The 25,739-nt window shown below is 37.2% G+C and overlaps 1 protein-coding gene and 1 pseudogene across 1 annotated transcript in view; both read right to left on the bottom strand.

Annotated features, from left to right (window-relative positions):
* Positions 1-1,532: 1,532 nt before the first annotated feature.
* LMNB1 (lamin B1) overlaps positions 1,533-25,739 on the bottom strand; it is a 45,814-nt gene continuing 21,607 nt past the window's right edge. Inside the window, exons 4-11 of the mRNA XM_039848591.1 lie at positions 23,016-23,186; positions 21,481-21,606; positions 16,090-16,310; positions 15,080-15,305; positions 13,382-13,486; positions 10,254-10,373; positions 4,137-4,244; positions 1,533-1,640 (exon numbers count right to left, since the gene is read on the bottom strand). Coding sequence (XP_039704525.1) covers positions 1,599-1,640; positions 4,137-4,244; positions 10,254-10,373; positions 13,382-13,486; positions 15,080-15,305; positions 16,090-16,310; positions 21,481-21,606; positions 23,016-23,186 — 1,119 coding nt within the window. The 3' untranslated portion in view covers positions 1,533-1,598. The remainder of the gene's footprint in view (positions 1,641-4,136; positions 4,245-10,253; positions 10,374-13,381; positions 13,487-15,079; positions 15,306-16,089; positions 16,311-21,480; positions 21,607-23,015; positions 23,187-25,739) is intronic.
* On the bottom strand, positions 9,988-10,103 carry LOC120590991 (uncharacterized; annotated as a pseudogene).

The raw sequence follows: 25,739 nt of genomic DNA, 5'->3' as shown, positions 1-25,739 counted from the left end.
TCTGCCTCTCTCATATTCTGTAGGAAGAGCCGTAAGGAAGCTCACGTTCAGAAACCTCAATTTAGTCTAAAGTTTATCCGTCTGAATAGACTTAGTCTACTGCTCACACATTCATGGGCACGAAACTGAGTCCTGGATTTTTACTCTAAATTTCACTAGAGTTTATACTACTCTTCTGTATCACAATTGCCAATTTTTCTTACTTCCTAACTAATTAGTGTTCATTTCTATAACCTAGTTTAATTTATCTAACAATCAAGTACATAGAGTGAATTTTGATGCCTAGAATCCCATCTTGTGACAAAATTTTTCACAATCAGGTTTGGCCATATACTGCACTGCCATTCTCATTCTAAAGATAAATCTGTGTTGAGAAGTTATCATTTTATCTGCTTTACCAGACAGAATTTCTAACCCAGCATTTATCTTGTCTGTAACGGCACCAGAGTACACAGTAAATCTGCAGAGCACAGAAATTCTGGGACTTTGTGAGTGATTTTCAAGTGAAAGCTGGTAGTCTTAGCACAGCTTACTGCAAGAATATTTTAAGAAAAAGGCATACATTGACTCTTGGTTAGCTTCTGAAATGTTATCATCTGTTAGGTAGGATTCAGATATTCTACTTTCTACAAGACAAACTCACTTGGCTGAAGCAATCACAAGACAAAAATTCCCAGCCCATAACAAATGACACCCTAATTACCACCACACCTAACAAAGCTATCCCACACAGCACACACCTGCCTGTATTTCATGTCATTTATACCTTACTCCTCTAAAAGATGGCTTTTACTATCTTTTCCCTGTTTTAAGACAGTAAAACTAGGTTCTAGAAATACAATCTCCATTTTTCCTTTAAAAGGAATATATTCCTCAAAGTCTTCTCCCGCTGCCCCTATGTTCCCATTTTGAAAGGACTATTGTTAGTAAGCTAAAAAATGTCAAGTACTGAGCATAAATTTAAAAAGACAGATTAATATTAAAACAGCTTTTTATTTGTTAATGTCACATAAGAAATTTAAGCAAGTTACACTATCTTAAAAAAACACAACTAACGCATTTTAAGAGAAACCCTTCCCTTCCCCATCCCCACCCCCATACGAATTAAGAATCTAAGAGAACCATAAATAAAGTTTGTGGAATCCTTCATCAGGAGAAAGCAAGAACATACACCCATGTGTCTTTTCATTAAAGATTTTTGTAGTCTTATTTGTTTATTACAAAAATTTTAGTAAAAATTTCTGAGATATTGAAAATGCTTCACAGCACCAAGATTGGAGCATATCATAATCTAGGAGCACCCTAAATTATGCCTGACATATCAGTGAGCTTTTGATCCTCCTTCATAAGAATCTTAAAAAAATACAAAAATGTCATAGTTTAGGACACTTTCCAAAAGAAAATAGAATCTGAAAAGCCTAATTCACACTCAAAATAAACTGTGCCAAAAAAGAAATTAAGGCCATCAGATTCGCAGCTTAAAAATTCACATAAAGGAAATATAAAAATATTCTGTGCTTCTGAGAAGGCTCTGCACTGTATGTAGGTAAGGATTACCATACTTCTTTATTTTGAGGAAGACAGTTGACTTGAGAAGTTTACATAATTGCACAGCTTTTATTGGATGCTCTCGGGGCTCCCTGATGAGGAAGACAGAAAGAAAAATTAGCGCTAAGAAAATGGATCACAGTATTTTAAAATAAGACAAATAGTACAAATCCATATTACTTATCTTCAAATGGACCCCCATCATTTCTCACTTATCCTTTTTAACCATCTTTAAGGGACTTCCTCCCCCTAAAACTCCAACAAATTCCACAACAGCAATTCTCAACTCCAGCTACTTGTTCCGATGAGCTGGGGAGAGGAATCTAATCTAGGTCCCTAGGTCAATTAAATGATAACTTCTCATTTAACTGGAAGAGTATCTATTTGTATAAAATTGTAAAGCTTCCGAGGGTTACAGACAGGGTTAAGGACAGAGCTAGGGACAGAGTTAAAAAAAAAAAATTGTAAAGCTCCCTAAGTAATTCCAATGTACAACTGAAGTTGAAAACCACTGTTCGTGAACCTCCTTTTGTAACTTAGGAAAGAGCAGATAAGTGGACTCCATTCCTAACGAACACATCAGAGAACCCGCTGGCTGGATCTTCAACCCTCATATCCCGAATGTAAAATGAGGTTCATCCTCAAGTATGAAGGTCACCAAAAAAACTTCTCATCAACTCGAAAGGCCACTGGATTCATTCTCTACAACATGAAGGCAAGCCAGCTGATGTGCCTTTCCATCTTCCCTCTTTTGAACCTGGATGTCATTATTTTCTCTGATCCCCAAAGCTAAAGACCTCACGGATCTTTAACTTTTTTTCTTCTCTCACCCTCAGGTTCAGCCACTAATGCCTTAATGAATCTCCATTCATGTAATCCCTCAGGGTCTGCAATCTCCATTCCAGAGTGTCTCAATTTCTCCTCTGCACCCAAGTGTGCAGCACCACTTGCCTAGGCATTCCAGACTGTGTCAACCTAACACCAACCTTCCAACTTCGTTTATCTCTCACACGCGCCCTACAATGGACTAACTTGGTGCTCAAGTCTTGACATATCCCCTATGATGAATTAAAGAGCTTCACAAATTCGTTACCACTCCTCCCATAAGTGAAGAGTGGAGACTGTTTACCCTCCCCTGGAACTGGAGCTGCCTTGTAACTTACTTGGACCAAGGGAATATGGGAAGGGACATTGCCATTTCTGGGCCCAGCCTTTGAGAGATCTAGCGCTCTTTGTTTTCACTTTCTTGGAAGCCAGCTGCCATGTTGTGAAGCTTGAGCTAAACTACTGAATGATGGGAAGCCACATGGAGAGAGATGCAGAGAACATTCTAGCCCCAGCCAAGCTCTCTGCTGAATGCACCTGCACGACTGACTTCAGTCTCCATTTGTGGAGCAAAAATTTTGCCCAGGTTAGCACAGTCAAACCACAGAATCATGGGAAGCAAGAAATTATTGTTTTAGGGTGGTCTGTTAATGTAACAACAGATAATTCAATCACCCTCAGAACACCATCATCTGCCTTCTCATAACCAAATAAATGCCCATCCTTCAAAATACTGGACAGCACATTTCCCACATATCTTCTCTACTGTTCTGGTGACTTCTCCAGCATCTGACCTACTAGAACTCATGATCTGAGCCACCTGTCTGGCACCTCGAGACATCTTACATGGTTATTTTACTTCTAGTCATTAATAGTGCTTCTAATAAGGGCAGGAAATGGATCCTATGCTGGTTTCTTATTAAAGCCAAGTCTAAAGTATCTGTTCTTAAATATTCCTCCAAAATATATGAGGAAGTACCCAAGCCAAAAATTCATTCTACCTCATATAACCCACCTCAACCATGGTTCTCAACCATGGGAGCTAAACGTGAACATAATGTTTATTTGGAGTAGGACTGGGGCTAATGAAACAAAATAAACAGATTTCTAAATCTAGAGACAAAGTCTTTTAAGGACAAGGATAGGAATTTTGATTAATGATGAGAATCAAACAGCTTGAGAATATAAACTGAAGGCTCATTAGTTATTAATAATTCCAACTTAATTAATTAAAATTAAATGTGGAGCTTCTTTATTTCAAGGGTTCTCAAAAGCCCACGCATCAGCTAAAATCTATCTTGCAATTAGATGATTAGCAACTTAATACAGCAGTAATTTTGTTTCGTGCAGAAGTTAAATATTGCTTTGTTTTTTTTAAGTTTTTAAGTTTACATGCAGATGCTTGCTCTAATTTAGTGATCTAAACTCACGGAACCCTTAAGAGTAAATAATTTTGAGCATGCATACCAATCTGTATATACTTATTTATAAGCGACATACATGTCCCACGAGAACACATTATGTACATTATAAAACAAAAGGCAAAACTGAAATTTGATATAAAGAAAAAAAAAATTTTTAAGGAGTGCTAACATTCTCTTCCAGTACCTATCCTGAATATCATCTAAGGAAAAACAAAAACTCGTGTAGATCATGGATCTGGTTCATCAAACAATAGGGGAAGAAAACCAAACTCCACAATTAGTTTTGGTTTTCATGCAATTAATTGTTAGTAAAATTTAAAACAAACATTAAAGTAATACCTGCTGGTGGAAAATTTCTTCCTCCACAACCACTTCAGCTGCTGCTTCCTCCTCCTCCTCCTCTTCAGGTATGGTTGTTTTAAAGACTGTACTTCTTTGAGCAACCTCCTAAAACAAGAGTTGTTTGATTTTAAGTTAAAGCCACATTTAAAATCACAAAGGTTAGGGGGAAGGAAACCATTCCTTTGCTTAAGTTTAAGAAATAGCATTCCTACATCAGAGATTTTTTTTTTTTTTTAAGTGGTTAATCAGTAGCTTTAACTACTGAGCAGGAATTTGTGCATTAATTAGATCTTCAATATTCCCTGCAGGGGAGCTATTGGTATCCAATTTGAAATACCTGCTGAGAAGTTTCTACTGCTTTTTATTCCATTTTGTTACTTAAGAATTCTGTAAATGATTTGGCACACTAAATTCTTATAACATTGAACATAAATTCAGAGGAAAGCTATCAGGTTCCTGGCAAAGACAAGGTGCTAAATAAAAGCTGAATGAAGTTGGAGGCCAACTGCTGTGATCTTTAGGGACCACGGTGACAACAGGACCACCTGATGAGTGAGATGAAAAGGACAAGCTCCTTTCATTCCCTCAGCAACTGGCTCCTCTTAACCAAGACACATAAGCCCTACTTACACACGGGTGCTACTCTTGTACATAAGCTACATCTCCTGTCATTCACTGGCGGGACACAAAGTAATCATTTCCATTTTCTACTTAAAGGCTCAAATACAGATGACTTTCCTGTAGAGAATGCTGACTTGCACAATGCAGCAGTGTTTTTGTGTAAGCACAAGGCTAACCTGATGATCTGGCATCAAGTACACAAGTGTCCTAGACAGTGCTACTGAGCAGCTAATTTTACTCTGTACCAATGTCCTAAGGTCTCTCAAGAAAAATAACTCCTTTCTTTAGAGGAAGAGGAAGACACTAAAATAATGTCAGCAAAAGTTTATCTGAAATTGAACAGACCAGCTACTTTAAAAGGGCAGAGGAAGAAAACCAAAAGTGTCATAGAAATGAGACTTCAATTTTTAAAATGTCCATGTGGATACACTCTGCGCATGAAGTAAGGCAGTGCAGTAGTATTCTGTGAGGAATTTGGTAATTGTTGTAGGGCCAAGATGGACCATTTTGAGTTACTCATTTAGCTGGAAACTTCAGTTCTGTGAGCTCGGTCTTTGTTAACACACACAAACAGCCATTTCACAAATATCAACCAGCCTGCCTTAGCCAAATTAGCCCTAAAAAAAAGCATGTAACCCTTGGATCAATTACAATTCTTTGAACTCAGATATCGATTTGCGGGGATGGTGGCATACAAAACAGAAAAGATTCTCAAGGTACCCATCCAGCTTTCCTCAACTCATCTTAAAATAAAGCAGGGCGGGGTGTGGGGAGGAAGTCAAAGAAAATCTGTTACAGAATTCTCACCTTATAACGGGCTCTTAAAGAAAGCTAGCTCGTGATGCAACTTAAGACTATTAGCCTCAAATGAGAAGCTTAGAAAGCAGCAACTTGCCCAACTTCATTAATTATTAATCGCTTCAACATAACTACTTTTAATGTAAGCCTGTGGTTAAGCACTTTTCATTTAAGAACATTTAAAAACCAATTACTCTAATGCAGAAAGCTTATATGGAAAATGAGTGAGCTAAATAATGTCTAAAACTTTAGAAAGAAAATAAGAAAACAAACTTAGAACCAAAAAGTTGTTAGGAAGCTAAGCCCAGGAAACTGTTATTAGTCAAAGTACAATAGGTGTCTTTACTAAAAAAATTCCTCTCAGCAAGATACCCAACCCTACCAAGTACCCTGAAAGGCCCACATAAATGGACTCTATATAAAATACATTATCAGTCTGCCCTGATAAGGCCTTGGGCACAGGAAGGCACACGCATCTAAATCTACTCTGGGACCAGCTAATGAGCTCATCTCTTTACCACTCTGGGCTCAGTAATGGCGCACTGGTGGCCTTAAATCACCATGGTAGGAGTAGTTACACCACAGAAATCAGTACTACATGCTACAAATCAGAGTGGTTTTTAGGAATGGAGGAGCCGATTGTTAAACTACAATATCTCTGTATACTTAACTAATCATTTCCATATACAAAAGTTTCAGTTATTCCTATATTCTAGAAGATACAGAGACGCTTTTATTTTTTATTTTACTCATACAAAACTGTTTTATTTACCATGGTGACATTTGCTGTTTTTAATCATTTAGTACCCCCTCCCTCATCTCCCAGGAAGAGCCCCCAGTTTCACGTGGGTACCTATCTCTCCCCATGGAGATGTGATAGGTGTGTCACAAGGAGCCAAGTGTGACCCAGCTGTGGAGGGAGAAAGAAGGCTCAAGCTCTAGCTCTGTCCTCCTGGCTCCAGGAATTGGTTTAGAGGTGGGCATGTGACCCAAGCTGGTACAGTAAGGATGGGGACCTCATGGGGGAAGATGCTCTTTCCCACAAGAAGCTAGCCGGGAGCTATGCACCTCCAGGAGCCGCCGGCCACCCTCCCAAATCCACCAGGGAGACAACACAGGAAGCAGAGACAGCAGAGAGAGCAGAGAGATCTGCCGCAGTCCAGCCACGACAGGATCCAGGGGGCCCCGAAGGTGGGCAAGGCGTCGGCGCGGGAGACAGTCGACTACACAGCTCAGAGGCGGTGTGACACTGTTCCGTTTTATTGTGATTTGAGTACAACTTTTATACTTTTTATTTGGCACTTGATTATACTTTGTTGTTAAGGTAGCAGGGAGTTAAATTTTTGTGGTTAGGCGGGGCAGAAAATCTTATAGAGTATATTATTATTAATGTTCATGATTAACTAGTACATTTTTCTCTCAATCATTAGAACAGAACTACCTGATGGAACAATCTAAACTTTTAATTATTATATCTATTACGTAAGATACAGTTTGATTTAAGTAAAGGTGATAGATAGATGTATTCATAACAGCAAGTATTGGCTTGTGGGCAGACATTGTTCTTCTTTCTGCCTGAAGAAATCTTTTAAATGCTATTTGATTTATGCTATATCTAAAGTTCAAGCTGAACCTTTCTCATAGCTGTTCAAAAGTTTCCTTGGTGCAGTAATGAGGAAAATATTTATAAAAATCAGTTTTACAAAGCTGCTTTCATAAGCTAAGTTTTTGTTCCTTTGTTTTTAAACACCAAGGAGATCCCGACCTAGCCAGCCTTTCTATGAAACTTAAACTACTATAAGGCACATGAATTCTATCTTTATTCACTACATGTATACTATCTTTATTATAAGCTTCTGAATAAGGCAAAGGAAGATCAGGTAATCTTTTCATACTATTAGCCCCCCTAGGTGGATACCAGAGTTTTCTATTTATCCACTAGGCCACAAAAGGAGGCCCTTCTATAGTAGGCACAGGCTTATGAGTAAATTTCTTATCCTTTACTAATTTTTCTACTAACTGCATGGGCACAGGAGTATAAACTGGTTCTAGTAATTCAGCTTGTTATAATTTATTCATAATATCTTTAAGAGGCGCGTCAAAAGGAATTTCCCTTAATAATTGTTCAAATAAAGGGTTTACGCATTCTGGACACGTCAGGGTGACTAGAGCTGATTCCATACGCGGGGAATTTACTATATTTTCCTCAGAGCCAATTTTGAGGAAATCCATTTGTATAGCGTTTACACTTACTAAAATTTGTGCTACCCAAATTCCCCCTCTTAATAGGATCATTTCTAAGAAACCAATTATCCCTAAACACATGCCACGTCCTCGTTCTTGACGATGCATTCCTTGAAGCCTCTGTCCCCATCTCCGGACCTTGTCACGCAGTAGGGTAGAAAGAGGACGCGGCAGAGATCCTTGAGGATACTGGGTAAGCCAATGGATCACTACTACTATCTTTAGATTTCTGGTTTTGTGAAACCAGATATTCCAATTATTTTAAACCCAATTTAATTAGGTTTTTTGTCATTTTCAACAACTCAGCAAAAAGAAAATATACATAAAAAACTAAGCCGATTTAAGCCAATTACTTTCAATCTTACAGAAAAGTGGTCTTTTTGGTGGTAATTATAGATTTTTGCAAATATGGTCTGGGACCTACTAATAAATATGGTCTTACATAATTAAATAAATAAATGCCAAAAGCAGTCATCTGACAATCACAGAAATAAATAAAGACTATATTCTTAATACTTTCCTCATTCCTAAAAGTCACTTACTTAATAGGACCTAGCAAAGAGGAAGTCGAAGTTTGTTAAAAGAACAGACAAACCAACCAACTAATCTGACAGTGAGTGGTCTGAATTATGAAGGGAAATCTGAGCTTCAGTTAGCTTTATGGGACGTCACAGGTAAAACAACAAGATATGTCCCATGTCGTGGTATCTACTTTGTTCCCACTGTCACTGTATCTACTGTGTGTGCTTTTAACCCTGCTGCATTCCAAATATCCTCCTATTAGTTCTAACTTGGAACACATTTTCACTCAGAAAAAAAATGCTATGGCAACTAGATTCCGTGGCTCACAAACGCCTATTTCATCTGTTTTATGATCTGAGCGATTTACCACTCACAACAATGTTCTGACAGAGACATGTGCTCTGCCAACTTCAGATGTCAGGGGCACTACCAGCCTCGGAGCTAATGCCTGCACTTGGGTGACAGGTGGGAAGGATTCCAAAGTGCCACAGGCAAGAAGCAAGTCAGGGTTTCTGCACAGAGAACTAGAGGAAGACCCAACACCCTGAAGTTTCTGACTTATTGAAGGCATTTGTGAACACTTCCCGACCCTGAGAACCCAGCGAGTATTTGGAGGCGAATTCCCCAGGTGCACCCCAAAACCTTGCACTACTATACCGAGGTCTAGAGAAAAAGTCAGATGCCATTTCATTTTCAGTCTCAGTCTGAGATTAGGGACACTCTTCATTCAGTAGACAATGAATTCCTAAGTATCAGCAGATGTTTACAGTGAGGAAAGACGAGAAGTTGGCCAGGGACTGGACTTCTTATGCAAATATCTCAGACCCCTGTAATGAATGCTGTTAATTACTTGATTTCTCTGAACTTTAAGTGAAAGTCCATGTTTGATTTTTTAAAAAATTTTTCCAGTAAATTCTAAGTGGATACCTATTATGTGTCAGGCGCACTGCCAAGAAAAAACCAGAATCGGTCCATGCCCTCAATGTACATACTGCTCTGGTGAGAGAGGACAGCCTGGCCAGGGCCGTGCACCTGGCACTGTGGGAGCGGGGAGGAATCCGTATGGGAACAGCGATTAGACCCGCAACCACTCCTTTCTTTACAGAAACTTTTATCTCTTGGTGGGTGTGCGGGTGGTGGGGGCACCACGGTACCTTTACGTGACAGTGGAGGAGGTAAGGTTCTTTGACAAGAATTCTAGGATTGACATGTTGAAAACATACACATCAAGCAGATCTTCAAACTCCACAATCTTCAAACTCAGAGTTTCGCAAACACTCTGAGAGCTAGTCACAAGGTTAACAACATAAGCACTTAATAGAGTCCAGATACTGTTCCGAGCATCTTCCAAAAATTGTTTCATTTATATTATTCTCATTATATTATCTCATTTATATTGTCTTATTATCTCTATTTTAAAGTAAGAAAAGAGGTGAAGGAACTAGCCCAAAGTCACAAAGCCAGTGTGTAAGTGGAGACAGGTGCTGAACTAGCAAGCAGTACTCTACGATACACTCATATTCATTCCTAAAATCTGAAGTCAGCTTTGAATTACTCAGCAGCCTTGGTCTGATTTAACCAGTTACTTCATATTTCAGTCTGAGTTTTGCAAAGAAGTCACACTTGCCAGATGAACTTTATTTATTTATTTTCTTATTATTTATGCCTACAGCACCTGGTCTTCCTAGGTGGTTTCCCATCCAAGTACTAACCAGGCTCAACCCTGCTTATCTTCCGAGATCAAACATCGGGCTTGTTCAGGGTGGCATGGCCATAGACCATGGAACATGGGTCCACTGGGGCGCAAACGCAGGACCTTCTGCGTGTAAAGCAGATGTGCTAACCACTACACTATGGAACCACATCCGCCAGATGAACTTTAGAGTGAAACTGCCACCCACTGTAGTGATACTAATAAAATGGTCATACCTCTCCCTGAGAATTTTTCAATATAACCTTCACATCTTCACCAGTGCCCCAGGAGTTCTGGTTCTTCCAGATGAGGTCTGTAGGAGGACTGGCTGTGACACCAGCATTTGCAGCCCAGATCTGGAAAAAAAAAAAACGTCAGTCTACTCAGAGGCTAGCGATCCTGTGTGCCAGTGACAACAACATTATGATGAGATCTGAACACCTGTAGGACTGATTCTAAAGTCTCAGAACTGTGTCCTACCCTCAGACTTGCTATATTAACTAGCCGTGTCAAGAAGAACCCACAGAGCTTATCTACGCCTCAGCTTCTCTATCTGATAAATGAAAATGATGACACACAGGGCTCTGAAGTGAAGTTGCCTACATTCACATCCTAGCTCCTCTACATGGCAACTGACTTGAGAAAATTATCTTACTTCTGTCATCCATAAAATAGGACAGAAATGGTACCTATAACATGTGAGATGTTGTGAAGAACAAGTGATTACCCACACAGAGTGGCTAGCTCACTCAGAGAATATTAGCTCTCATTGTTAGTGTTCTATTTTTCTATGGGTTTTATGGACCATCCTACACTAAGGGCACATTCTTACACCCTCCAACAGTATCCTCCAGCTACCTATAGCAAGAATGTGGAGATGACTAACTTCTCTCAAATCTATCACAGCAGACAGCCTATCTAGAATATTCTTACAGAAACTGGTATGTCTCCAACCAGGAATGGTGTATCACAATACCATGGAGTATCTGAGATTAAACTCCAAAAAGAATACAGGAAATGGACAAACCACCCACTGTTCAATGAATAATATGACTGCTGCTGAAACAGGCAAGACAAAGAAAATAATTATGTTTCCCATCTCATCGGCATGGAAATTCTGCCATATTTTTAATGTATTTATTGGCAGAAGAGTATGGGTAAAGCGAAAAAAACTTTAGAGTCAGAAAACATAGGTTTGAATCCTGGACAAATCACTACACTCAATGTCCTCATCTATAGGGACACTACTACCGGCCCTGATCTTTCTAAAAGATCATATGAAAAGTGTTTTACCCCATAAATTGTTTTACAGTATAAAGGGCTTTATGATGGCAAAAGGAAGACTGGAGATGGTAGAGGCAGTAAAGTTTTAAGAAAGAAGTATCTATGACTTAACTGACTGGGAGAGAGCCCTTCCTCCTTAGACGGTCACTTGAAGCTTCCAGATCTCCCACCAGCATGATAAATGGAAAGAAAGGGGTATCAAGCATTTACTGGGACAAAACTGAAAGAAGGAACTGGATCTGGGCAGACTTCCAGATTATATGAAATGTAAGTATTTTCCTAATTTCAAGCAATACTTTTCACTAGTCCATATGGAATCATGTATTTGGTTTAGCGTTAATAATAATCGTAAAATGTCAGTCATCTCACTAAGTAATTTAACCCCAAAATAATATGTCCTAGAGCTGTGTTCTTCAATATGGTAGCCATATGTGGCTTGTGAGCACTTGAAATGTGGCTAGTCCAATTTGAGATGTGCTGTAAGGATATCGAAGTTTAAAGACTCAGTTCAAAAAAAAAGAAGATAAAATATCTGACATAATTTTTTTATATTGATCACATGTTGAAATGATAATATTTTAGATATAGTGGGGTAAATAAAATGTAGTACCAAAGATAATTTCACATCTTTACTTTTTAAAATTACATATGTAGTTCTCTTATTTCCGTTCTAAAGTTTTAAAGTCATCTTTGCTACTGCCTTGTACAATTTTACAGAACAATTACTTATCACTGCCATGCTCCAAAGAGCTTTTTATCAAATTTAATGCTGGTTATCAAAGGAAAAAAATGCATTACATTATTTTATATAACTGAGTTCTCCGCTAGACCTATAGAATATATATCTATTTAGACCCCGAGGAACTCTATCCAGTGGAAAACAAATGATTGGCATAATGGTTTCACATTACTTTAGAGAGTAGAGAGTACACTCAAATCTGAGTCTTCAGAATTGAAATGTCAGACACTTTGCACTACATTATGCAGCTTCTGTAAGACACATAATAAGACTGAGCAATTTGCTCTCACTATACTAATTACTAAGGAAAAATTACTAAGGATAATGAAGTCAGTCTATTTGTTCCCATTTTTACCTATTATTGTAAAATTAGCATCTGATATCCTCACAATGTGGCATCAAGCTTTATAAATATACTTTTTTAAAGAGAAGTTCTAACCTGTTGAGCCTTTGCTCTTAAATATTGAGGGTTGTACCAGTCAAAATTAAAACGTGTCTAATAAAAGGAATCGATAAGAGTCATCTCTATATTCTTTAAGACTGAAAACAGTGACTTCTTTAAAATTTATATCAAAACATATTTTATTGTTTGCTAAATCTACTTACTAAGAGGAACCTTGTGTTTGCTCAACAAAGCATACTTCTCCAAAAACTGAGCAAATGATATTTAGTAACTACTGAAGACTCCGTATTTCAGAACATAGCAACAGAGAATCATTTGGAACTCAGAATAGATTCCAATGGCACACTGCCCACCTCTGTAAATCTAGACCCTTAGATACTATGTAAAAATCACATTATTCTTGCTAAAATATTATGTTTAAAGAAGCGACTCTTTAGAACAGTGCCTAGCACCTAATGAATTTTGTTGAAAACGAAGGTCCCTATGCCAACACCAGAGATGGTAACTAAGGGTGAGGTGGGGGCTGGACAGCAAAACACTGCCCAGATGATTCTGATGCTCATCTAAGCCTGAAGACTATGGCTTTAAGGCATACTCCAGCATTAACAGACTGTCTCCCAAACTGTTCTTTGTGTCAAGCGGTATCTCCCGAATTAACACTGGGCTACAATTGTCAGTCAAGAGACAGCTGTTTTATATCTACCAGAGTATACAAAATAAAAAGAATTCATAGGTCAATTTTTTCACTTTTAATACAATTACCACTCTCAATAAGATAAAACTTTTAAAATCTTTAATAGCACATGTGATTCCCTAGTAATGTCAAAGATGTTTTAAAGGTCATTTCTAAAATGCTTCTCTTTAAGTCAAAAATTTTCTCGAATTACTTTAACTGTTAGTTGAGACAATGAAGTTAAATGATAACTAAATTCACTTACTGTAACAGTCTGGCCTGCCTTCAGTACATATCTTGAGGTATATTTGTAAGTGACTGATGTGTCTCCAATTTTTCTGATCATTTCCCAGCCTCCCATTGGCTGATCCTATTGACAGAACAAAATAAAAGAAGGTCACTTTGAACATACAGAAGTTATGGAATAATCAAATAAATTAACCTATCAATACAGGCAGTTAAACTAGCTTTATGGCCATCTTCCTATGATTCATATTTTCCTATTATAAAAAAACAACATGGCTTTGTCATTCTGCAAAACAGTAACTTTGACAATGCTGCAATTTGAATTATTAAGGTACTTAATTTTAAAGGGACAAAACTAGAAGAAAAGGGATGTGAACCAAATTAAATGGTCATGTTCATGGCTGAATCAGGCGAGTCTTAAATTTACAACACAATCTAGCTGTCATATAAACATCTAATACTTATTACTTTAAGCTTTTAAAATACAGGCACAGAAGCTTAGAACAGAAGGAAGAAAATTGTATCCCTTTTACTCTGCATCTGTACCACTTCTGCCCATTTAACTCTTACCTTAAAGCATAAGGGGCTCAAAAAGAGTCAATGACACAATGAGCCAATCCCAAGTGCTAGCTAACAACTCTAGGCACCAAGCCGCGCAGGCCTGTCTGACACCTGGGAAAGGTACAGGATATTGAAGAAATTAGCTACACTAATTTATATTCATCTCCAACTCAAAGACAAGAATAAACCAGGCTGACAGCCAGCCTCAGAATAGCTCCAAACAGGGCTGCCACACCTTTCGAAAAACCACCAAACTATAACAATGAAGCAGTACACTACTCTGTTCTTCAACATTTAAAGTCATGACAAAGAAGGCTTAGAACCTACTCTCTTGAGTATCAGAACTGCTAGGGTTCCTTTGCCCATCAAATTATTTCTTCATCCACATCCAAGATAATTTTTTAATAGTTCCGGTGAGAAACAGAGTGATTTCCACAGACAACGTTTGACAAATCCTGAACATACTTTTCCGGAAGTAACATCCATCTCATTGCATCCCCACTACACCCCCAGACCTGCCTCCCTCTACATTGGCTCACACCCCTTCACAGCCCCTAACTCCGTGATGCCTAGGTCAGGGAGGACCTTCACTACCAAGCTCTAGAAAGCCCCAGCTCAAAACTTCAGAATTCCCTATATTTTATGTTTACTCTTAAATAGTTTCAAGACACGGCTTCATACTATTCTTGATATAAATTAAATCATTAACATTCATTTCTTCATTCATGTAGAGAGAAAACACTCCCTGCATATATCTGAGTCTGGTTCATATTCTTTTCATGAAATTAACTGCTATGAAAGAATATCCACCATTTATACTCAAACTTCAACTTTTTCACAAATCTGGCTAGGGCAGGGAGTAACAATTCATCCTTAGGAAGGCCACTGTGACAAAATGACCAGGCGTGAGGAAAAAGGCCTAGCTCTGTAAAGACGGGCTAACAAAAATAATCTTTAAACCACTAAGAACACCAACTTCTCTTCCCCCTCCTATTTTAATTTATACTTTCTTCATGAATTTGCGTAAAGAGAAGGAGGGAAACTCTTATTTCATGAAGACTACAAAATCCAAATACAGGCTAAGGAGTTATTACATGGCAAGATTTACACCAGTCCACAAAGCCTTGCTGGAAAAAGAAATGAGTCTGTTTTTCACCTGTTCAGAAGTGTTCTTCAAGCGGATAAATTTCCCATCAACATCTATCTCTTCAATGCAGACATTCCCAGTGGCTGAGGCGGAATGAGAGATGCTAACACTACTGCTCGCCTCTGATTCTTCCACATCGACTCTCTTCCGTTTTCCTCTAGTTGTACGCACGCTGCGACTTGAGGATGCTCGTGATACTGTCACACGGGAAGAAGGGCTTGGAGAAAGCTTCAATCTACATGGGAAAAATAAAATATTCCGTTTATGAAACATATGCCCTTCCTCCCTTAAAAAAATGGGTATTGCTATCCTGTACGTGCATTTCTAAAGCAAAACATTACTGATGATGTTAGACAAAGCTGATACACACCTTAACTAAGATAACTAGGATACCACCCTTCAATTTTCTTTTTAAAAATAATTTGAATGTTTTTCCTAGGAATAGAATAAAACCATAATGCAGAAGGTTTGCAAAACAGGGGAGGAAACCAACCCATCTACTATCACCCTACCATGACCACTGTTATATTTAGTATATTTATCTTAATCTTTTCATACATTTTCTTTTTTACAAAATTATAAACACAGTGTACGTTCCTTTGGAACTTTTTCTGAGAAAAAGGGTGAAAAGGATTTATACAACTAACCAGATTTGAAAAATAAGTATGAAGTCTTTCGGCAAATCCAATATTTTACAACACATTAAATTATCAAAACATTCAAAATCTCAAATGAAAGAATCCATCCTGATGCAGTCCAGCATTTATAATAATTTATAATAATAACGATAGTAGTAGGAGGAGTAATAAAAAGATTGCTTGAGCAACAATTTTTGTTGCTGAGGTAGAAATATGATCTATTACTACCTACCTCTACACCTAGGTTTTAAAAGAAATGACAGAAATTATTTAAAGTTGCCTTAATTGTTTTAAAATAAAACACAATCCTATATACTTTTCTTTAAATAAAAAGGGCAGGGGCAAAAAGTAGACTAAAAGTAGGTGATAGCTGTTACTTACCTCTCTTCTTCACCTTCTAATAGTTTCCTATAAGCACTGATTTCCATGTCCAGGGCTAACTTTACATCAAGAAGTTGTTCATAATCGTTCAGCTGTTGCTGCATCTGATCCCTTATTTCTGCCATCTCTCTCTCTTTGTCAGACAGCATGCGCCGAGAGTTGTCTCTTTCTTTAGCAAGCAAGTCCTCCAACTCTTGAATCCTCTCCAAACATGCTCTAGACTTCAGATTCAAGGGAACATATCTTACTTTCTAGGAACATTTCCATATTCGCACAAGGCAGCTATTTTAAACCACAAACCATTTCCTGGACTGGAAAGGAAATAGAACTAAGGAATGGCTAACATTAGAATTCAAGAGATTTTGATTTTAATAAATTAAATACTAAAATTCCTCCAATATAAAATACAGCCTACAGGAAAGCTTTGGCTTATAAAGACTAAAAAAAAAAGATGTATTCATCAAACGTAAGTGTCATAAATGTACGTATAATTTTTCTGCATTTGGCCAATATAAAACATTTTGGAACTGTGGTTTTAATAAAAGTCTGGTTCCCCTACAAGCCTTTTAGCTCAGAAATACAAATTAACAAAAGTAAAGAACTAAAAAGATGGGAAACTCACTGACAGAAGAAACTCACTGACAAAAGAAAAAAAAATGTAGGTATGTTTTGGAGAATTGCTGAAAACTATTCAGAACTGAAAAAAAGGGATTATGGTTATCCCTTTAGGACTGCTGTGCTCTCTCCATGCTCAATTAGCACACGAAGACTATACAATATGGTGTGGTCTATAAATATTGTTATAAATATAAAAATTATATATTTAATATTTAAAAAGTGAGAAATCACACATCCTATACCAGAAGGTTCATCTTAGAAACCTGTGACTCATTAGGTAATTATTCTGCGTTTCTCCAAGACAGAATTCATCTCAGTTGCCTCCGAAAATGACAAAGGTAATCAACTCAAAAAGACTGATGGATAGCTTAGGATCAGAGCAGGGGAGAAAGGGTACCCTACTGTGCAAAAATTAAGTCTGGAAGGCTAGAGACAAAAAGGAGCTTTACATTGTGCAGAAACACTACACCTAAGTAATAAATTTATTTCTCACAAGGGTTGGGTTAAAAACTTTGAAACTGTTTTAATCAGTAAACAGGATGGTAGAAACCAGGTTTCTTACTCGCAGAGAGAAAAGTTACAGATAAGCGAGAAAGGAAGCCTAAAATGAACCCTGTAGTATGGGGTTAGAGTCCGAAACATCAGCACAAACTGGTATTTAGTTTAATGTAAATATAAGTAAACAGGTATGTGTACAAACATGGGTTAGCATACATCCTTGTATCACCTAGCTCTGCCTGGAAGAGGGCCTAGAAGCAATGACACCCTAGTACCAGTGATCACACTGAAAGCCCAGATCTCAATTTCTATATACCTTTCTCCAGTAAAAGGAACCAGGGCTCCTTGGAGAAATGGTTTATTCTAGGGCTGGAGCAGGAAAAATATAAGATAAGCCTGGAGCATCTTAGAGTATCAGAAAGTAAAGATGTATCCCAATACAGGGGGACACAGTAGCCAATCTGACCAAACTCCTAATGGCCAAAGTGAGAACAATCTGAGCCAATAAAATAATGTAGCATTGGATTATAACCCAAAGTAGAAAATAAATATCCATGAGTCCAGACTGAAATAAACAAATAAATGAATAAATTTACAAATAAATAGGAGAAGAAAAAACTTTTACATAAGAAATCCACTTAATAAATGTAGATGCTCTCCCTTCAGGATGTGAAGTTGAATTCTTGTCCTTTGCCCTAATAGCAGACCGGACTTAGTGACTTGCTTCTCAAGAACAGAGTATGGAAAAGGACAAATAGTAATCTGAACAGTGGAAAAACTTGGCGAACACTACCCTAACCGATGATGAAGGTTAACATCACAAATAATGTAACACAGATGTTATATAATCCCTGGTATGTGTCAAGAAGGGCACTTAAAACAGATAACCCATGAGAAAAGCACCAGATGAACCCAGACTAGGGGACAGTCTACTAGGTACCTGGCCAGTCCTCCTCAAAACTGTTAAGGTCATAAAAAACAAGGAAAGTCTGACAAACTGTCACAGACCAGGGACTAGGGAGATATGTGGTACCCTGAAACAGAAAAATGACAGTAACAAGAAATGTGGTGAAATGCAAATAGTCTAGAGTCTAGTTAATAGTAATGCACCGATGTCAACTTTTTAGTTTTGACAAACGTACCATGATAACATAAGATACTAAAAATGGAGGACACCTGGGCGAGAAAGATAGGGGAACTCTATGTACTATCCAACTTTCCTATAAATCTAGAATTATGCCAAAATAAAAAAGTCGTTGACAAAATAACCAATCAATCAATTATTATAGTTCAGAGTAGCATCTGACATTCCATATCAGAAGCAGGCATTCATCTCAAGAGTGATACTAAAGCCAATCCCTGCCTGAAAGAACTTGCATTTAACTGCATCTGCAAAAAAACATGCTATAAACTGAGAAATTCTTTGTTCTTCTTGGGCTTTATATTTTTTTTCCTCCAAAAGAAAAAATATATGTTTAAATGTCTCCTCTTCAATCAATCTCTTCGGTTTATTTCCCTTGTGGGAGGTAGACAGAATGGACAGCAAGGACGAATCTAAAGGAAAGCTGATGAGAAACATAAACTATCCAAGAATAAAAGAGAACTCTGAGCCTAGATTTGGAAACCCCAAAGTGTGCCTATTTGTCTGTCTTTGATGCCAGATTTCTTTAAGAAGGAAAAATTAAAATGTAGGTATAAAAAAATTTTAAGGTTACTGTGAATCATTTTGTATTTAAATAGAAATATTTAAATCGTATTTTAAATAGCTGTACTACATCTGTTATGTAATAAAAAAAAACCAGAATGCAACATGAGAGACAGACCTAGATTCTTCTTCCCAGTTCTGCCATTAACTACATATGAGACTCCTGGCACTCACTAAACTACTATCCACATTTGGAAAACAAAGATGTCCGACTAGATTATCTGTAAGATCCTACCTCTAACTCTGAAATGTTATGAACGACTCCTAATGGTCTTGGTTATTTAATTTTATAGTATGTAACAGTTTATTGTACTAGTTTATTATGTTCTAGGTACAACAGACGTTTCCAGAGGCTGGGTGTTAGGAAAACAAAAAATTAGAGGTGCTTTCTAAGTGCCTCTGAAGACTCCCACAAGCCAAACAGACTCTGAGCAACCAATTAATTTGGACAAAGTAAAAATTCTAGATAGAAATGATAAATACTGTTAGTGATATGTGAAATTCCGAATTCTAAATGCTACAGTATCATTAAATAATTTTTCTAACATCGGCTATATCAATTTTAAGTAAAATTTAAGAAGTACTTCATTAACATGAGTCATATAACCAAAAGGAAATTCTATGGCCTAAGAGGCAACATGATGAAATTGCTATGACTCAACAACAAATGCTGTTAAGATATACAATAGGAGAATATTGAGACAGATGGCTTACTTCTTTTTTTAAATAATCTAAGGCTAAAATTTATCAACTAATAGATTTCCTCAAGATATATTATTTATCATAAAATCTGATACCAGCAATAAATTCAGCAAAGGAGCCCACTTTTCTGCCCTCCCAGCCCCACGTAAGACAGAGAAATTTAAAACTATTCCAGTTGAAGGAGATGCTTCTCTCCTATTTCCTAAGGAGTTAGCTCCTGGAAACCCCCAGGTCCTGTCTAACATTGTTTAAAGTCTACTAAACTGAAGTTAACAACAACAAAAAAAACTTGCAAGGATAGCGATGAACTTGCACACAGTGAAACAGCCCTGAACCTAAGTCAGAACACGTAGCTACAAGTCTCACGGCCTGCTACTACTAACCACAGACAAGTCTCCATCCCATCTGTAAAACATCTGTACCTAGCATCATCAGGATTAAGCAGCAGCCAAATTAAAAATTTTAAATAAAAAGGTAGGGAAATGTAAAATTGAAGGAAAGCAGATAACTAAAATATAATTTATTAAATGGAGAAAAGTAGTAAATGTCACTTCAGAGTAAGAACAGAATGCCTATTTTTAGAACAGTGGCTGTTAAGAAGCTATAATGGCGGGATGGGGGGTGGGGGAGATTATCTGTTAAATTCCTACAAGAAAATCTTTAAGGAGAGTGAGGTGTAAAGTGAAAACTGGAAACTAGGAGAGAAACCCGCCTACCGGTGTGCATCAGTGTGCAGCCTCACGAGTCAATAAACTCACCTAAGTCTAAGGTCAGACTGGGTGAGCTCAAAGACCGTTCCGGCTTCAGTGTTACAGAGAAACTTCAAAATACCACTATCAGGACAAAATAGGGCTAAATAATTTTTAAATTTATGTTGTAAGCAATGAAATGCAACTGATAGGCAATGTAAAAGCTTCAACTTTAATTTTTTCATTACCCTATTTTATGTAACTCATTGTCTTCTTTGTTTTCTAAATTTCTGCAATGTCTTCAGTTTCATAATCAGAAAAATATTTTACTAAAAATAAAAGAAAAAGAAAAGCTTACCCAAAAAAAAAATAAAGTTTATTCTTAAGGGGAAAATTTTAAATAATAAAATTTCTTCCCTTAAGGAAAACAGAAGCTGAATGAAATTACTTTGCAAGTAATTAAGGTGAACAGAGTAGGTTAGTGAAACATTATGAATATCTATATGGTGGTATATGTATTTTGCATCCACGACAGCACTCTTAGATTGAAACAGATTTCAAACAGTGTGTACACCTGCTTAAGCCGCATGTTGAATGCACCATTATGTACAGATAGGCACCTAGTTAACACAACCAGCAATGTCATTTATCACTTTGGTGTACCAATGAATGAACGAGGCACTAAATTCTTAACTAATACACAAATTAATACTACTTCCTAAGATACTAATTATTAAGTAGTTCATGTACTGAATTTATCTAGAAACATAAATCATTTACCACTCACAAAGAATTTTTGCATGTTTTCTTCATTGTGGTTTCCAAATGAGATGATGAAAGGGAGTATGTTGGGAAGAGCTCTGTGTGGAAATGAGGCTGCTGGATGAGCCAGAAAACCTGGGTCCGGGGTCAGGCCAGGAGATAAACCAGCAGGTTGCTTCCTCAAGTGCAATTCCCTTAGCTCTGGATAATCTATTCATTTAGGGATCATAGTCTCCTGCTTGGAAGACGTTTATACAATGCAAAATGAAAAAAGTCTGAGGAGCACTGTGAAACCACAGTGCAGAAAAACACTGCCATATTTGAAAAGTGGCATTGGGAAGAGCAAAGCAGGTAGACTACTGTGGTGGAAGTGGCTTTCAAGTTGAACTTCGATTCTTCTTAGGAGAAGATACTTACCTCCTTCTGTAGATTAGAAAGCTGAGATGAAAGACTCTCAATTCTCATACGACTTTCCATCAGTTCTTCCCTGGCACTGTTGACAGTAGAAGTATTCATCTCTGATGACAGCCGAGCATTCTCGAGCTAAAAGAAGGAGCAAACCATAGTCAGTCTTATCTAGTGAATTAGAACAAACAAAGAAGGAAGCAAATTCATCTGAAGGTATTTCATTTCAAACCTAAGTTCTGCTGGTAACTGGCTGATGAAACAGGAAAAGCATCATGAAGCAGGCTGACGTAGGATGAATTAACGTAGTCCTTCAATGTATGAGCTATAACAATGCTAATATACCTAAGTCTTTACCCAAAGTTTACTACTTTAATATTTCAACCATTATATCTCTAATGTCTCAGATAATACTGCTAATAAGGAGAGTCGGCAGTTAACAACTTAACGGCAGTGATGTTTGCAAGAAAACAAACATCACATGTCCCTAACCCACCAAATCTCATATAGAATATAAAGCAACAAGCAGAAAGTACTATCTATAGATCATTGCAAAACAAATGGAAACACTTCCTTTCAGAAGCAAAAAACAGCTCCTCAGGTAGAAATGATACCCTGGTTCCCCCGAAAGCCAATAACAGTCAGTTCTGCGTGTGTCTCGGGCACATTTTTCTGTATGTTGTCTCTCCCTTTGAGGCCACTGTCTATGTGACTCACCAATCCTTACTTTAGCTCCCTCAAGGCCTAGCACAATGCCTAGCACTGAACAAATGTCAGACAATTGAATGTAGAGTTTAAAAGATCTTTCCCTTTCTCCAGCCAATTACTATGAAATGGGTTAAATAAAAGCAACACGAACAGTTTGAGGCCTTGCAATGAAAATATTTTTCAACAGCTCTATGGCTCTAAGTTTCTAAGCCCTCCACCAATAATTCTTTTTAATCAAATCATGTAACATTTAACACACTGGGGTAAAATCATTTACTAAGAAAGCCTGTACTCAGTGATTTTACAGTTTTTTGCATGGTCTGCTTATACAAGTGGGAAGTTTCCATAATATTCTTTAAATGAATAACTGTGGCAGAGGAAGAAATATCAGAGCCTTTCACTTGGCCTTTGTTCAAAAAAGCCCCAAGTGTGGTGGTGACAACCTATGTACAAGAATGACAAGTGAAAATTAAATGCAGTCCAGAAAATTAACTATTAAATGGATGTGCAGGACAGCATGATTAGTATTTATTAGTAGTAGAAAAGCATTTTCACATGGTTTGGGCTTAACTACTATTATATGACATGAATGATCAATGGTACAAAGATAAACCCTTAGCTCAGATAAAATTAGAATAACCCTACTTTCTTTGAATAGTTTCCAGTAACATTTACTTTATAGACATCTGCTTTTTAAAAACTCAATTTTCTATTTTCATGGAGACTAGGAGAATTCATTTAACAAAACTAGAACAACGCAAACATCAGCTCATGTTCCTCAGGATGACTGTGAAATAATGGCTAAGAGTTTAAACCAGTCCTCAGAAGAGGCTGCTCACTTTGGCATGGTAAGTCTGTTCCAACTCCTCCTTGTACAGCTTGACTTGGGCATCATGTTGCTCTCTCATCTCATGAAGGGCCTGAGCCAGCTTGTACTCGTACTCGATCTGACGCCCAGAATCCACCTCTACCAAGCGAGTTTCGTGCTTCCTTCTGGTCTCATTAATCTCCTAGGAAAAAAATAATATGAAACCAAATTACTTATCATAGCTGCACTGGTACAAGTCTGAGTGACATCAGAGCCACCTCAAGCTTTACACACCAACTTCCTCATGTCTGTCCTAGGGTAGGCATGTGAATAGATACTTTTTCTGCCTTTGTTTTCAAATGAGAAGACTTTTGAAATGAAACTAATGACAGAAATAGCAGTATCTCAAGCCCTGGGAATTTTGTTTCTTTTTAGTGGCAAGGCTATTTATTTTTCTGACGGCAAGGAATGGCCTGGAAGACTTACTGAAGTACCATGCATTCGTGGATAAATATGCACACTGAACAGTAATTGTTTTTATAAACTTGTTGTACTGACAAGCCTAAGGATGTCCCTGAAAAAAATCCACATGAAAAGTTAAACTTGTTGGGACGTCAACTAGGAGACTTATGTATAATAAAACTATTTTCTTTAACATACTAGGATGAATAGTAGGCATAGCAAGCTAATTTACATGACTTATTTTAAGAGCTGGTGCTAAGGTATCAATATCAACTGATACAGAATTTTATTAACAGTATTACTTTACTATCTCAAGTACATATGACAATTCACTACTAAAAAATAGAAATATAGCCAGAATCCTTCGCTTTATGTTTTAAGGAACTATCCAAAACTAGAATGGCTAGGAACACAAGTCCAAGAATAAAATTTCCATTCAAGTTTCCAGCTTTGAAATTACAACATACCTGTCATTAACGGCAATAATTAAAGAGGCCACAAGAGGGAGATATAACCCACTGAAGATCTTGTTTCTGTATCATCTTACTGCATGTGCTTTTTCTATGCCTTTCCTCATCTTTCTTTCAGTTCTTTGCAGAGGAAAATGCACTTGACAGAATCAGAAAACCGGGTTCAAATTCCAGTTCTCCTATTAACCTCCTAGGGCTCACAGCTATTTAATAAAGTGAAAAACATGCAAATGAAAGATTTTAGTTCAACAAACGTTGAGCACCTACTAATAATTTTGCCCTTTGTCTACCTCCCTTCTTCTTCTTCCTGGTTTTCTCCTTCCTTTTCTTGCCCCTTTAATTGTTCCTAATAAGGAACATAGGTATATTTATTGAGTAGAATTATATCTTCCATGTTAAAATATATGTATTTTAAATTCATTCTCAATAAAAACAAAAATCAAACCTCTAAAGATGCTACCCAAACACTCTAAAAATATTAAATTACTTTTTTATTGATGCCACTTTTCACTTATTACTGTGTGTAAAGTCAATGACTTAGGAAAAAAAAACACTACTCCTTGTGTAAAGATGCAGAAATCCACACATGCGGAATCTAAAGAACAAAATAAACGACAAACAAAACAGAAATAGACTCATAGAAAAAAATGATGGTCACCTGAGGGGGATTGGGGGAGTAGGTGAAAAGGTGAAGGGATTAAAAAGTACAAATTGGTAGTTACAAAATAGTCAAGGAGATGTCAAGTGTAGCATAAGAAATAAAGTCACTAATATAATAACTATAGTGTCAGGTAGGGACTAGTGGGGCAAATCATTTTATAAATTATATAAATTTACCTAACCACTATGCTGTACACCTGAAACTAATATAATATTTAATATCAATTGTAATTGAAAAATAAAAATTAAAAAGAAAACTAAGCAGTGATAGAACAATTTTAACAAAATAAAATTGTTAACTTAATATAAAAATATCTCCATTTACGAAGTAAAACTGGAGTTAACAATTATATGACAGCAATTACTATAGTTTACAAGGAGCTTTTGCACACAGTATTCCACTCTAATCCTCACACCACTCCTTGAAGAAAAAAACAGGTTTGGTATTTCGTTTTTAAATAAGAAACTGACTTGAGAGTTGTCCAAAGTGTGACTGCTTGTCCAGTGAGTGCACTTGGCACTGATACCTATTTTAATACTATATTACTATAAAAATGGTCAGATTTCTATTATTTTTTTCTCCGTTTAAAAAAAATTTAACTTATACAAAAAGTTCTTATTTTAAAATCATTGCTAGTCACTGTTTTCAAAATTATATTACTTCTAAAAGCATTTAAGTATTTAAATGCAAGTTCTTCACATTGGGTTAATTCCAACCCTCTTCAATTTTGAGAAATATACATTCCCCTTTAATTTTATTACCTCTTTTTTGGCAACAGTTGCTGCCTTCAACCCCCAAGGTTTGATCACAGATGTTAAGGCTCATAAATGGTATTTTAAAATATACATATATAACTATAAATGCTGCAGGTAGCCAGCCTTCAAGATGGACCCCAAAGGTTGCTGCCTCCTGATATTCACACCATTGTGTAAAGTCTCCACACTGTATCATGGTTGGTATGGTACAGTGATGGTGTGGTGTGATGGACAGTGATGGCATATCCCTTTAGGGATCAGTTTACAGAAGATGAGGCTTCTGTCTTGCACTCTCTCCCTCATCATTTACTCTTGGGAGAAGCCCTACGGAGAAGCGCATACTGAACTAGCACACCCTGGCAGCAGCCTGTGAATGAGCTCAGCAGCAGTCCCTCCAGCCTAGATTG

The sequence above is a fragment of the Pteropus medius genome, unplaced genomic scaffold, assembly GCF_902729225.1.
Source record: "Pteropus medius unplaced genomic scaffold, Ma_sr-lr_union100, whole genome shotgun sequence".
In the NCBI taxonomy this organism is placed as follows: domain Eukaryota; kingdom Metazoa; phylum Chordata; class Mammalia; order Chiroptera; family Pteropodidae; genus Pteropus; species Pteropus medius.
Note: the sequence above shows the minus strand (reverse complement) of the source record. Positions and strands in the feature narration are given on the sequence as shown.